The sequence below is a fragment of the Dermacentor albipictus genome, unplaced genomic scaffold, assembly GCF_038994185.2.
Source record: "Dermacentor albipictus isolate Rhodes 1998 colony unplaced genomic scaffold, USDA_Dalb.pri_finalv2 scaffold_98, whole genome shotgun sequence".
NCBI lineage: Eukaryota > Metazoa > Arthropoda > Arachnida > Ixodida > Ixodidae > Dermacentor > Dermacentor albipictus.
The window spans coordinates 5,064-20,104 of NW_027225652.1; the positions used below are offsets into that span (position 1 = coordinate 5,064).

Sequence of the window (15,041 nt, forward strand, 5' to 3'; positions counted from 1 at the left end):
ATATGAAAATTCTTGTAGCCTCAAAGCCCATCGGCCAAGCCGGCCTGTAGGATCATTTAGCGATGAGAGCCAGCAGAGAGCATGATGGTTAGTGACTTGCCATATTGCCATATTTGCCATATTACGTGTGCCGACAATGTACAATGCTTAATGTTTTCATTTTATCGCATATAAGCTGCGTGGTGTACTTGAATTATCCACACACGATGATGAATTTTTTCACTTGGTATTGTGCACTTCCTATGCAGGTGCGCGTTCTTGATTGAAAATCAAGCTTTCTTTTGTTATTCAGTTTCCTAAAGTTTTTGAGTTCGTTTCAGCAATATTTACTAACTAGCAGGCCTTAGATAAAACGGCGAATTTTCTTGGGTGAGGTTAAAAAAACTATATTGCGCATTTTGATCCTTGCAGTCTTTCACATGCAAAAGCTAATAGAATAATCCCTATGCTGACATCGAATGACTAAAAAATTTCTGCTTCCACAGAAACTTCTCCGATGACACCTTCTGGAGGTAAAGCAACGCCTACCCTGAGCACCTTTGAGCCTCCGATTTCAGTTGCGATACCAGCGGCACCAGTCCCCACGCCACCACCACCAATGAGCACGCCATCGACAATGATTGGAATCACCAGCACAGCCATTGCCAGCACCCCCACGCCATCAACATCTGCCACTCCAACACGTAAGTTGTTCTTGCGCAAAGTATCCTGCGCAGCTGCTACTTTTAGCATTGAGTGCATTTACGAGAGCCCTAGACAAGGGAAGGCCAAAGAAAGAAAATGTTTTACTCAGATGCCTAAACATTATATTACTCCTTCACCGATGCATATAATTGCTTCTATCATGTGCGGCACATCTTTATGTTCACTGCAAGAGGAAAGCCTCGCTCCGCGATCTCCGACAGCGCTAATGGAGAAAGAACGAGTCAAACAGAGTTCACATTCTCTGGAATTCGGAACTTATTACAGAACGCAGAATCATCAGTTAAGGTACAGGGCCATAACGATAGGCGAGTGAGGTCTAGGATGGTTATCAAGTTGGAAGAAAAGGGCAAAGTTATTCAACAATGTGTCAAACATAGGTGAAGCAAGGGTAACATTAGACGACATCAGGCTGTAGCTCCCAACGATGCAGTTTTAGAGCAGAAACATCAAGATAACATCGAGGTAGTGGACAAACCCTTACTTTTCGGAATTCCGAATGAACAATGCAAGGGAGGGATTAAGGCACCAAGGCAAATAGTTGGTAGCCTGTTGCAAGTAACGAAGGACCTATTAAAGAAAGGAAAAATCTTGAAATTGTATAACTCACGAGATAACATACAAGTCACTCAAATGTGAGTACTCACAAGCAAAAGAGTCAGCGATTTTCGAAATTATTGTGTAGGAAAGATCGAGGAAGAAGTAAAAAAGTTCTAGCATAAAATCAGTGAGATAAAACTTACTATGAGAGAAGGATACATGTATGACTTGAAAGACAAGCTTGGTAATACCAATTATATTTTCGGTGTTGTTATAAAAGCTGCAAAATAATTGGTACTGGCCTCTAATTTAACCCGAGCAGCCTTGAAACCTTAGTGGAAAGTAGTGATGAAGAGGATAGAGAGGCTACTTCCATAACTGGCGATGAAGTTTAAGGGAAATGCAGGAAATGTCCCCAAGGAAAGCGGCGGGAGGAAATGAAATAACTGTAAGTTTAATGAAAGTTGGAGGATATATGCTAGAAAATATTTCCCTCCTTTTTTGCTTTTGGCTTGGGATCAAGTGCAAGTTATCAATCAGGAAATTAAGAAATCTGCGGTGTACAACCAGACTATCTATATGGTTGTAGAAGGCATCTGATTCAGTTGAAGCACCAGCATTTATAGAAATATTGCGTAATCAAGGAGTAACAATACCAGATGTGAATATCTCAGAAAATATATACAGTGCTTTCACCGCAACCTTCTTTCTCGAAAAGAAAAGGAAAAGAAACTGCCTATGAAGAAAGTGGTCAAATAAGAACCAACTGTTTGAAATCTAATCACTAAGTACTGGGATGAAGTATATTTAGACTGGAATGTCGGAGGTGTGAGGAATAACGGAGAATGCCTAAACAACCTTCGGTTTGTAGTTAACATTGGCCCGTTCTTTATTGAGGACCTTAGCCAAGAACGCGTAAGACTATTTTTGAAGGATAAATGCTGAAGAGAAGGATTGTGTTTAGTAGATATGGGAATTGCTCACAGGTAGGGGTGTGCGAATATTGAAATTTTCGAATACGAATCGAATACGAATAAGGCAAAAAACTGTCTTCAAATATCGAATCGAATATCGAATATGTACGTACGTATTATTAAAAATTTGCAAAATGTGGTACAAATAGCTTTATAGCGCTTGTTAAAAATATTGCATTTTACAATGCTGCTACAGGTTAAAAAGACACTCATTACAGATAATGCGCACAGGTAATGACAGGTAATGCTCTCAGTCAAGTAATGCACTTTTTAGTGATTATCATGAAGGAAAACTAACTGCTCAACATGTTCACAAAGTAAACGCGCTGTATGCACTGTGACAACAATTGAAACGGTAGAAAAGACTTTCACTTGGAACTTGGGTGGCAGCGATGGCGAAGTACTTGTGGGCGAGTACGTGAAGCGGCCAATGGACTGCTACCACTCACAAGGATCCTTGCCCCTTTCGAGAAGATGCTTTTCCGTATAGTGTGTAACTTCCCTCTGCGAGGCAGATACCAAATGTGCGTTCTCCTTGTTCATCACAAGACCGTCAAAAGCTTTCTATACAGTGGACACCAGGACACGACGCTGGCATGGCAGTCTCCTCACTGGATTCTACGCGAGCTGCGCGGAGCTCCCTTGTTGCAATGCCAGATAATCTAACCAGACGCCTGATGAACTTAAAGCTTGGATCAAGAAACAGGTTGACCACTTCGTCGAATTCTCACTCAGCGAAACGAGTCTTGACAGAATTTGCGAGATTGTTAGCAAACGCTGAGTTTCCTTTGCAATCTTCGAGGCAATGCAGCATTCCAAAAATAATTGGAATTTGACAGTACAATGAGGGGTACTTTCCAGCACTTAAGATCATAGTTGCGTCATATAAGGTCTTCGATGCCTCCAAAAACTCCACTGCATCTCTACACTTTGCAGAGTTAAAGGTATCTAAGCTCGTGTCCGAAAAGGTGAGTTCAAGTCTGATAGACTCTTAGATTTCAAGGAGCCCTGAGAGGATGAGGTACTGACTGTTCCATCTTGTGTCAACATCCTACACAACATAGAGAACGTCTTTGTTCAGCTACGTCTGCAGATCGATCAGTCTTTTGTGTGCACTAGGGCTATGCTTGCAGTTCCCTACAATCGCTTTAGCCTTCTTGCAGAGTGTGTTGATTGTCGGAGTACACGACATTTCATTGCTGATCACTAGGGGCAGAGTGCGCGCAAAGCAGGCTCGCTGGAGCTAAGGCAGTCTCCTGGCAGCCGCTCGGATATTGCGGCCGCTTGGATATTGCGGCCTCTGTTCCTCACGATGTACTTCACGCAGTCGATTGGTATCTCCCAGTCGGTGCATAGCTGCTCCAATGACGCAGCTATGTTCACAGCCGTGTGACTCTCCGGCATGTGTCGCGTGTTCAAAGTCAACTTTTTCATGTCGAACTTCACCGCAGGAAAATGACACGTGAGGCTTACAAACCCCTCGTTCGCACGCGACGTCCAGATATCGCTCCTAATAGCGAGAGTGTTTGTTCCATGTTCAAGTACTTATAGCAGCTCGTGTCCTACCTTTGCTGTTGCGTCGTTGTGCATGCGCGGGACGAGCACACGCGACAATTTTGTTCGAGGTGGCTTACTGTAGCACGACTCTACAGCTGCTTCGACCAGTGCTTTGAATTGATGTGGCAGAAATGGTGAAGAAATGAATGGCTGCCACATTCTGGTGAAGTGCGTTTTCTTTCTTCTGAGACAATGACTGCTGTCTCTGCTGAAGCATGTCATCCAGTGTCGGTTGATTCTTCAATGGAGGATTTGCAGTGGCCTCTTTTTGGTCCTCTTCCATCACCAAAGGGTGCTGCCTCATCTGATTTGAATAGTAGTGGTCATTCCCGCTGGTATTTCAAGAGTATGTTCGCACGACTTGCACCGAGCTGTCGACGGCGAGAGCTTTGTGTAGTGCCGCCAAAGGAGACTTCTTCCGGCTTTCTTTTCTTGCTTGCTCGGTGGCTCTTCACCTGCAGTTGACGCCATTCTTAGAGAACACACCTGATCGAGGGCTGTATCAGCACTGAGATAGTTGAAAATAGCGCAATGGCGAAGTTAGCGTGTTTTGCGTTTGTCTCGATAAGCAGCGCAGCCGGCAGCAGAGAGCCGCGATTACATGAGAAAAGCTGGAACACAAGGCGGGAGTCGTCGATGGTGATGCAACGTTCTCTTCGGACATATTTATTTCTTTTTAATTTCCAAACATCTAAAGATTGTCCAGGTAACGCTTTGGGGGTACACATTTCATCGCATATAGTTACAGAGCCTTAAAGGACATCATATATGGTTATGAAAGAGCCATAGAATAAAGGTTGGTAAAAATAAACTGAAACTGATCGTGTCTCACGGGTGTCATGCAGATAGACTGAATCAGAGCATACAAATAATGAGCCGGTCATGCGAAGTTCTCAGTGAATAAACATGTTCTGAGGAGAACGCGGAGCAAGCATATAATTCGTTACTTGTTCAATTATTCCGCCTGTCAGAATATTCGCCGTTTCTACCGTTATTGGGCCATCTTCGAATATTCGGGAATTTCCGAATATGCATTTCTCGAATCGAATACGCTTCGAATAAGGAAAATATTCGATTTGTATTCGAAATTTCGAATATTCGCACACCCCTACTCACAGGGGATTCAGATCAAGGAAAGAAAATTTAAGAGAGAATATAAATACGGTTGGATTTAATACAGCTGTCATTACCGGATTCTGAATGGGAGCTTGCGGCTGTCGTAGAAAAAGAGTTCACAAGTGTTGCATTGTGCTGGTGTTATTATACGGCTGAAAACGTCTATGGCGAAAAACTTCCATCGGAAAGTTTTGCAATTCCATACCCACACCTATCTTTATGCATCACTGGCGCCGCTTCATTCCACTGGAATCCATTTTGTCACTGCAATGGTCCGTCGGTTATCGGGCCTAAGCATTACATGGCGTGCCAAGCTGCACTTTTTCTCCTAAAGAAAATTGTAAAATCAGCTATTCCTGCTTGCTCTCTGATCTGCACAAATTTTTCTGTCTCGTAATGTGACACCTAACATTTTTCTTTTCATTGCTCCTTAGATGCAAGGGTGTTGAATATAAGCTCGAGAGCAATATTACGGCCGTATAATGAACAATGAAACGAAAATTGTTTGACGTAACATTAAGAGACAGGCAGACAGCAGTGTAGATAAGAGAGAAAATGGGGATGGTCCACATTCTAATCGATATTAGGAGACAAAAAATGGAGCTGGGCAGGCGATGCTACTGGTAGGTCCGATAACCGAGGGACCATTAGAACTACATAATAGCTGCCATGGGGAGGGAAGCGCCATCGAGGACGTAGAAAATTAGGTGAAGTCATGAAATTGTAAAATTTACAGGCGTAAGTTGATATCAGCTAGCGTAAAACACAGGAGTCTTGTGCACAAAGACACAAAAGCTGGACCATTCGCCCCTACCTGATCACGCTTACCTTGCTCCTTCAGGGCTGAGCGTTGAGCTTGTTGGTGCTGCATTAACGGCACATTTCTTGTAAGACTGCACAATTTGCAGCTCATAACGATGTGACTCTACTTATGTTATGGCACTGTATTGCGATAACTACACGTCGTTCCTCCCCTACGTACTGCAGAGTCTGTAGTTTTGGATCCCACCAGAGACAAGTTATGTCTTAGAGGACGTGTACATTTGTTTGCCATGACCATTTCTATATTTCCATTAAATTATATAATAAGTTACCCCACACTTCCCATTGCTTTTTCTACTGGTTACTTCAGATGGTTCTAGCTAACAAAAATCTGGGCCCTTTGTTCCCCTCTCTGGTTTACTTATCGCGAACGGGAACCATTCGGTAGGTTTGATGTCTTCGAGTAGCATACAGGTGTGTATTGGGCCGGGCGTCCTCGAAAATATTGTTAAGCTAGTCAACAGCCTAATTGTCAGCCGAGTCACGTACTCCCTGCCGTACCACGTGAAGACCAAGGCAGAAAGAGAGCAAGCAGACACCATCCTCAGGAAGGCGTACAAGACGGCTCTGTGTCTATCGAGAAACACGTCGAACGAGAAGTTGCTCCAGCTGGGCATCAGCAACACCTTCAGCGAGCTCGCCGAGGCTCTGCTGGGTACGCAAACCGCGAGACTCAGAGGCAACCCTACGGGACGAGCGCTCCTGAGGAGGTTGGGTCGAGATACGAGTGGACTGGCAGACAGATCCGCGGACGTACCGGACCACATCAGAAAAACCATTAATGTGGGACCACTGCCAAAAAATATGGATCCCAACTTACACGAAAACAGGCGAAAAGCTAGGGCCGAATATGTTGAGAGAACGCTAGCCCAGCTAGACAATACAGTATACACGGACGCCGCCGTATATCCACACCGAAGAGAACGCGTAGCCGCGACGGTAGTGGTTAATAGGGAAGGAAACCCGATCACGTATGCCACAGCAAAGGTCGCTGGCACAGCGGAGGCCGAGGAGATTGCCGTAGCGCTGGCGGCAGCGGAAGGTTATAGAACAGGCCGATCTCTCAACATACTCACGGACTCAAAAGAGGTGTGCAGAAATTACACGAGAGGCAGAATCAGCAAAACTGCCCTCAGAATACTCAGCGGAGCCACCTCCACCGAGAAGGAAAAGCCCCGACACAAACTAATCTAGATCCCGGGTCACGTAGGCATAGTGGGGAACGAAAGGGCAGACAGCCTAGCTCGAGGTGAAGCGTTCCGAGCTGGGTGGTCGAATGCCCCGGAGACCCACCTACAGGCTTGCGAGGGGGGATACGCAGAGACCCTGAACTTACATAGAGGAACTAGAATTAGATATCCGCCACCTCACAAAGACCTCTCAAAGGAGGAAGCGACCAGCTGGCGCAGACTACAGACAAACTCCTTCCCCAACTTACACGTGCTCAATAAGATGTTTCCGACACAATACAGGGCCACCTGCCCTTGGTGCGGTGCCAAACCTACACTAGACCACATCACCTGGGAGTGCGAACGCAACAAAGCATTCCACAAACACGAACACCCGAGTGCGGAGCAATGGGAGAGTCGGCTCACCAGCAGCGAGCTCACGGCCCAAAGGGCCCTAGTGCAGCACGCGAGCGATGCAGCGCGACTCAGTGGAGCCCTGGAATAGGGGCTCACCCTTGCTGAAGAGAAGTCTCCAGTCGCCAGCGCCAAGAAGATGAAGACGACGGAGACCTCATAACCGTGAAACTCTCGAAAGACTCAAAAGTTTTCCCTCCCTCCCTCTACGTGTGGGAAGACACAGATGAAAGAGGCCATACACAGGCTATTTACACTGAAGCCAGACCGTCAGGCCGACACTCGCTCGCGCTAAGGGCAGAGACCCACTTCGTCATCGTTCTCACCGCGGCTCGTCCCTTGAGCTTCGCTCGATGATATCGTAATACTACACCCCTGCCACAAAAGCACCATCACGGAGCTGTTTAATAACCAAGGCGCAAGGAGAGTTGTAGGATTTGAGTCAGGCGACGTGGACAATGACATTGGTTGTCACAGCGGAGGACGTAGTGGGCGTGGCTAGAACAATTTCACAGGTGACATCGGTCACGTTGCGGAGCACGCGATATGGGCCTGTGTAGCAGGAAAGCAGTTTTTCACACAGGCCAACTTTACGCGATGGTGACCAAAGCAAGACGAGGATGCCAGGCACAAAGTGGACATCGCGGTGAATGGGGTCGTAGCGTTGCTTTTGTTTGCTTTGAGAGAATTATAGACGAGCGCGCGCAAGTTGGCGAGCTTGGTCAGCATGGGCGATAACGTCACGGGCATAAGCGCTTGTTGAAGCTGTGGTGGACGGAAGCAGCGTCCAGTGGTAGCTTCGGTTCAAGGCCATACAAGCGGTAAAAAGGTGAGAAGCCAGCAGTTTCGAGACAGGAAGAGTTGTACGCAAAGATAATGTAAGGTAGAGCCTGGTCCCAGTCGTGGCGTTCGTCTGAAACGTGTTTGGATAGCATGTCAGTAAGCGTTTGGTTCAAACGCTCAGTGAAACCGTTCGTTTTAGGGTTGTAGGAGGTGATAAATTTATGCTTTATTGAGTAGGCACGCATGATGTCGTCAATGACTTTGGCTAAGAACGAACGTACAGTCACGGTCTGTTAGCAATTGACGCGGAGCACCATGAATCAAAATGATATCATGCAGGAGGAAGTCCGTAACATCAGTTGCGCAACTGGTCGGAAGAGCGCGGGTTACGGCGTAGTGGGTCGCGTAGTCCGCCGCGACTGCAACCCACTTGTTTCCTGACGTAGATTCCGGAAATTGGTCGAGAAGGTCTAAGCCGACACGCCGGAAGGGCTGGGCAGGGATGTCGGGTGGCTGCAGGTAACCAGCGGGGAGCAGCGAAGGCTTCTTGCGTCATTTGCAAAGTTCACAAGCGGCGACGTAACGTCGTACGGAACGGGCAAGGCCCGGCCAGAAAAAACGGTGACGTACAGGGTCATAGGTTCAAGCTACACCGACGGGTGCTGCCGTTGGGGCGTCGTGAAGCACTTCTAGTACGGTTGAGCGGAGGTGTTTAGGTATGACAAGTAGGAACTCAGAGCCATCCGGATGAAGGTTACGACGGTACAGAGTACCGTCTCGGAAGACGAAGAGGCGTAGAGTGCCATCGGCCGGAGATTGTTCAAAATGGTCGATGAGTGCTCTGATGTGGGCGTCACGACGTTGCTCGTCGGGGAAATGAAGCAGCTGCGATAGGGAGAATACGCCAGCAGCACTGGTAATATTTGAGAAGTCGGGGTCGTGAACAGGGTAACGCGACAAGCTGTCAGCGTCTTGGTACAGGCGGCCAGTCTAGTAGACCACGGAATATGAAAATTCTTGTAGCCTCAAAGCCCATCGGCCAAGCCGGCCTGTAGGATCTTTTAGCGATGAGAGCCAGCAGAGAGCATGATGGTTAGTGACTTGCCATATTGCCATATTTGCCATATTACGTGTGCCGACAATGTACAATGCTTAATGTTTTCATTTTATCGCATACAAGCTGCGTGGTGTACTTGAATTATCCACACACGATGATGAATTTTTTCACTTGGTATTGTGCACTTCCTATGCAGGTGCGCGTTCTTGATTGAAAATCAAGCTTTCTTTTGTTATTCAGTTTCCTAAAGTTTTTGAGTTCGTTTCAGCAATATTTACTAACTAGCAGGCCTTAGATAAAACGGCGAATTTTCTTGGGTGAGGTTAAAAAAACTATATTGCGCATTTTGATCCTTGCAGTCTTTCACATGCAAAAGCTAATAGAATAATCCCTATGCTGACATCGAATGACTAAAAAATTTCTGCTTCCACAGAAACTTCTCCGATGACACCTTCTGGAAGTAAAGCAACGCCTACCCTGAGCACCTTTGAGCCTCCGATTTCAGTTGCGATACCAGCGGCACCAGTCCCCACGCCACCACCACCAATGAGCACGCCATCGACAATGATTGGAATCACCAGCACAGCCATTGCCAGCACCCCCACGCCATCAACATCTGCCACTCCAACACGTAAGTTGTTCTTGCGCAAAGTATCCTGCGCAGCTGCTACTTTTAGCATTGAGTGCATTTACGAGAGCCCTAGACAAGGGAAGGCCAAAGAAAGAAAATGTTTTACTCAGATGCCTAAACATTATATTACTCCTTCACCGATGCATATAATTGCTTCTATCATGTGCGGCACATCTTTATGTTCACTGCAAGAGGAAAGCCTCGCTCCGCGATCTCCGACAGCGCTAATGGAGAAAGAACGAGTCAAACAGAGTTCACATTCTCTGGAATTCGGAACTTATTACAGAACGCAGAATGATCAGTTAAGGTACAGGGCCATAACGATAGGCGAGTGAGGTCTAGGATGGTTATCAAGTTGGAAGAAAAGGGCAAACTTACTCAACAACGTGTCAAACATAGGTGAAGTAAGGGTAACATTAGACGACGTCAGGCTGTAGCTCCCACCGATGCAGTTTTAGAGCAGAAACGTCAAGATAACATCGAGGTAGTGGGACAAACCCTTACTTTTCAGAATTCCAAATGAGCAATGCAAGGGAGGGATTAAGGCACCAAGGCAAATAGTTGGTAGCCTGTTGCAAGTAACGAAGGACCTATTAAAGAAAGGACAAATCTTGAAAGTGTATAACTGACGAGATAACATTCAAGTCGCTCAAATATGAGTACTCACAAGCAAAAGAGTCAGCGATATTCGAAATTATTGTGTAGGAAAGATCGAGGAAGAAGTAAAAAAGTTCTAGCATAAAATCAGTGAGATAAAACTTACTATGGGAGAAGGATACATGTATGACTTGAAAGACAAGCTTGGTAATACCAATTATATTTTCGGTGTTGTTATAAAAGCTGCAAAATTATTGTTACTGGCCTCTAATTTAACCCGAGCAGTCTCGAAACCTTAGTGGAAAGTAGTGATGAGCAGGATAGAGAGGCTACTTCCATAACTGGCGATGAAGTTTAAGGGAAATGTAGGATATGTCCCCAAGGAAAGCGGCAGGAGGAAATGAAATAACTGTCAGTTAAATGAAAGATGGAGGAAATATGCTAGAAAATATTTCCCTCCTTTTTTGCTTTCGGCTTGGGATCAAGTGCAAGTTATCAATCAGGAAATTAAGAAATCTGCGGTGTACAATCAGACTATCTATATGGTTGTAGAAGGCATCTGATTCAGTTGAAGCACCAGCATTTATAGAAATATTGCGTAATCAAGGAGTAACAACACCAGACGTGAATATCTCAGAAAATATATACAGTGCTTCCACCGCAACTTTCTTTCTCGAATAGAAAAGGAAAAGAAACTGCCTATGAAGAAAGTGGTCAAATAAGACCCCACTGTTTGAAATTCTAATCACTATGTACTTGGATGAAGTATCCAACCTATTAGACTGGAATGTCGGAGGTGTGAAGAATAATGGAGAACGCCTCAACAACCTTCGGTTTGTAGATAACATTGGCCCGTTCTTTATTGAGGACCTTAACCAAGAACGCGTAAGATAATTTTTGAAGGATAAATGTAGAAGAGAAGGATTGTGTTTAGTAGACATGGTAATTTGTCACAGGGGATTCAGATCAAGAAAACAAAATTTAAGAGATAACATAAATACGGTTGGATTTAATACAGCTGTCATTACCGCATTCTGAATGGGAGCTTGCGACTGTCGTAGAAGAAGAGTTCACATGTGTTGCATTGTGCTGGTGTTATTATACTGTTGAAAACGTCTATGGCGAAAAACTTCCATCGGAAAGTTTTGCAATTCCATACCCGCACCTAACTTTATGCATCACTGGCGCTGCTTCCTTTCCACTGGAATCCATTTTGTCACTGTAATGGTCCGTCGGTTATCGTGCCTAAGCATTACATGGTGTGCCAGGCTGCACTTTTTCTCCTAAAGGAAATAGTAAAATCAGCTATTCCTGCTTGCTCTCTGATCTGCACAAATTTTTCTGTCTCGTAATGTGACACCTAACATTTTTCTTTTCATTGCTCCTTAAATGCAAGGGTGTTGAATATAAGCTCGACAGCAATATTACGACCGTATAATGAGCAATGAAACGAAAATTTTTTGACGTAACATTAAGAGACAGGCAGACAGCAGTGTAGATAAGAGAGAAAATGGGGATGGTCCACATTCTAATCGATAGTAGGAGAAAAAAAATGGAGTTGGGCAGGTGATGTTACTGGTAGGTCCGATAACCGAGGGACCATTAGAACTACATAATAGCTGCCATGGGGAGGGAAGCACCATCGAGGACGTAGAAAATTAGGTGAAGTGATGAAATTGTAAAATTTACAGGGGTAAGTTGATATCAGCTAGCGTACAACACAGGGGTCTTGTACACAAAGACACAAAAGCTGGACAACTCGCCCCCTCCTTATCACGCACACCTTGCTCCTTCAGGGCTGGGCGTTGAGCTGGTTGGTGCTGCATTAACGGTACATTTCTCGTAAGACTGCACAATTTGCAGCTCATAACAATGTGACTCTACTTATGTCAGGGCACTGTAATGCGATAACTACATGGCGTTCCTCCCCTACGTACTGCAGAGTGTGTAGTTTTGGATCCCACCAGCTACAAGTTATGTTTTAGAGGACGTGTACATTTGTTTGCCATGACCATTTCTATATTTCCATTAAAATGAACTAATAAGTTACCCCATACTTCCCATAGCTTTTTCTACTGGTTACTTCAGATGGTTCTAGCTAACAAAAATCTGGGCCCTTTGTTCCCCTCTCTGGTTTACTTATCGCGAACGGGAACCATTCGGTAGGTTTGATGTCTTCGAGTAGCATACAGGTGTGTATTGGGCCGGGTGTCCTCGAAAATATTGTTACGTGTGGGAAGACACAGATGAAAGAGGCCATATACAGGGCTATTTACACTGAAGCCAGACCGTCAGGCCGACACTCGCTCGCGCTAAGGGCAGAGACCCACTTCGTCGTCAATCTCACCGCGGCTCGTCCTTGAGCTTCGCTCGATGATATCGTAATACTACACCCCTGCCGCAAAAGCACCATCACGGTGCTGTTTAATAACCAAGGCGCAAGGAGAGTTGTACGATTTGAGTGAGGCGACCTGGACAATGACATTGGTTGTCACAGCGCAGGACGTAGTGGGCGTGGCTAGAACAATTTCCCAGGTGACATCGGTCACGTGGCGGAGCACGCGATATGGGCCTGTGTAGCAGGAAAGCAATTTTTCACACAGGCCAACTTTACGCGATGGTGACCAAAGCAAGACGAGGATACCGGGCACAAAGTGGACATCGTGGTGAAGGGGGTCGTAGCATAGCTTTTGTTTGCCTTGAGAGAATTATAGACGAGCGCGCGCAAGTTGGCGAGATTGGTCAGCATGGGCGATAACGTCACGGTCATAAGCGCTAGTTGAAGCTGTGGTGGACGGAAGCAGGGTCCAGTGGTAGCGTCGGTTCACGGCCATACAAGTGGTAAAAAGGTGAGAAGCCAGCAGTTTCGAGACGGGAAGAGTTGTACGCCAAGATAATGTAAGGTAGAGCCTGGTCCCAGTCGTGGCATTCGTCTGAAACGTGTTTGGATAGCATGTCAGTAAGGGTTTGGTTCAAACGCTCAGTGAGGCCATTCGCTTTAGGGTTGTAGGAGGTTATAAATTTATTCTTTTTTGAGCAGGCACGCATGATGCCGTCAATTACTTTGGCTAAGAACGAACGTACAGTCACGGTCTGTTAGCAATTGACGCGGAGCACCATGAATCAAAATGATATCATGCAGGAGGAAGTCCGTAACAACAGTTGCGCAACTGGTCGGAATAGCGCGGGTTACGGCGTAGTGGGTCGCGTAGTCCGCCGCGACTGGAACCCACTTGTTTCCTGACGTAGATTCCGGAAATTCGTCGAGAAGGTCTAAGCCGATACGCCGGAAGGGCTGGGCAGGGATGTCGGGCGGCTGCAGGTAACCAGCGGGGAGCTGCGAAGGCTTCTTGCGTCGTTGGCAAAGTTCACAAGCGGCGACGTAACGTCGTACGGAACGGGCAAGGCCCGTCCAGAAGAAACAGTGACGTACAGGGTCATAGGTTCAAGCTGCACCGCGGGGTGCTGCCGTTGGGGCGTCGTGAAGCACTTCTAGTACGGTTGAGCGGGGGTGTCTAGGTATGACAAGTAGGAACTCAGAGCCATCCGGATGAAGGTTAGGACGGTACAGAGTACCGTCGCGGAGGACGAAGAGGCGTAGAGTGGCATCGGCTGGAGAGTGTTCAAAACGGTCGATGAGTGAGTGCTCTGACGTGGGCGTCACGACGTTGCTCGTCGGGGAAATGAAGCAGCTGCGATACAGAGAATACGCAAGCAGCACTGGTAATATTTGAGAAGTCGGGGTCATGAACAGGGTAATGCGACAAGCTGTCAGCGTCTTGGTGCAAGCGGCCAGACTAGTAGATCACGGAATATGAAAATTCTTGTAGCCTCAAAGCCCATCGGCCATGCCGGCCTGTAGGATCTTTTAGCGATGAGAGCCAACAGAGAGCATGATGGTTAGTGACTTGCCATATTGCCATATTTGCCATATTACGTGTGCCGACAATGTACACTGCGTCATGTTTTTATTTTATCGCATACAAGCTGCGTGGTGTACTTGAAGTATCCGCACACGATGATGAATTTTTTCACTTGATATTGTGCACTTCCTATGCAGGTGCGCGTTCTTGATTGAAAATCAAGCTTTCTTTTGTTATTCAGTTTCCTAAAGTTTTTGAGTTCGTTTCAGCAATATTTACTCACTAGCAGGCCTTAGATAAAACGGCAAATTTTCTTGGGTGAGGCTAAAAAAACCATATTGCGCATTTTGATCCTTGCAGTCTTTCACATGCAAAAGCTAATATAATAATCCCCATGCTCACATCGAATGACTAAATATTTCTGCTTCCACAGAAACTTCTCCGATGACACCTTCTGGAGGTAAAGCAACGCCTATCCTGAGCACCTTTGAGCCTCCGATTTCAGTTGCGATACCAGCGGCACCAGTCCCCACGGCACCACCACCAATGAGCACGCCATCGACAATTATTGGAATCACAAGCACAGCCATTGCCAGCAGCCCCACGCCATCAACATCTGCCACTCCAACTCGTAAGTTGTTCTTGCGCAAAGTATCCTGCGCAGCTGCTACTTTTAGCATTGAGTGCATTTACGAGAGCCCTAGACAAGGGAAGGCCTAAGAAAGAAAATTTTTTACATGGATGCTTAAACATTATATTACTCCTTCACCGATGCATACAATTGCTTCTATCATGTGCAGCACATCTTTATGTTCA

At 46.1% G+C, this 15,041-nt stretch overlaps 1 protein-coding gene across 4 annotated transcripts in view; it reads left to right on the forward strand.

The window, feature by feature from the left end:
• Positions 1–459: 459 nt before the first annotated feature.
• LOC139053363 (uncharacterized) overlaps positions 460–15,041 on the forward strand; it is a 200,738-nt gene continuing 186,156 nt past the window's right edge. For all 4 annotated transcript variants that reach the window (XM_070530374.1, XM_070530375.1, XM_070530376.1 and 1 more), the window contains exons 1-3: positions 460–683; positions 9,568–9,765; positions 14,659–14,856. In XM_070530374.1, coding sequence (XP_070386475.1) covers positions 497–683; positions 9,568–9,765; positions 14,659–14,856 — 583 coding nt within the window. In that variant the 5' untranslated portion in view covers positions 460–496. The remainder of the gene's footprint in view (positions 684–9,567; positions 9,766–14,658; positions 14,857–15,041) is intronic.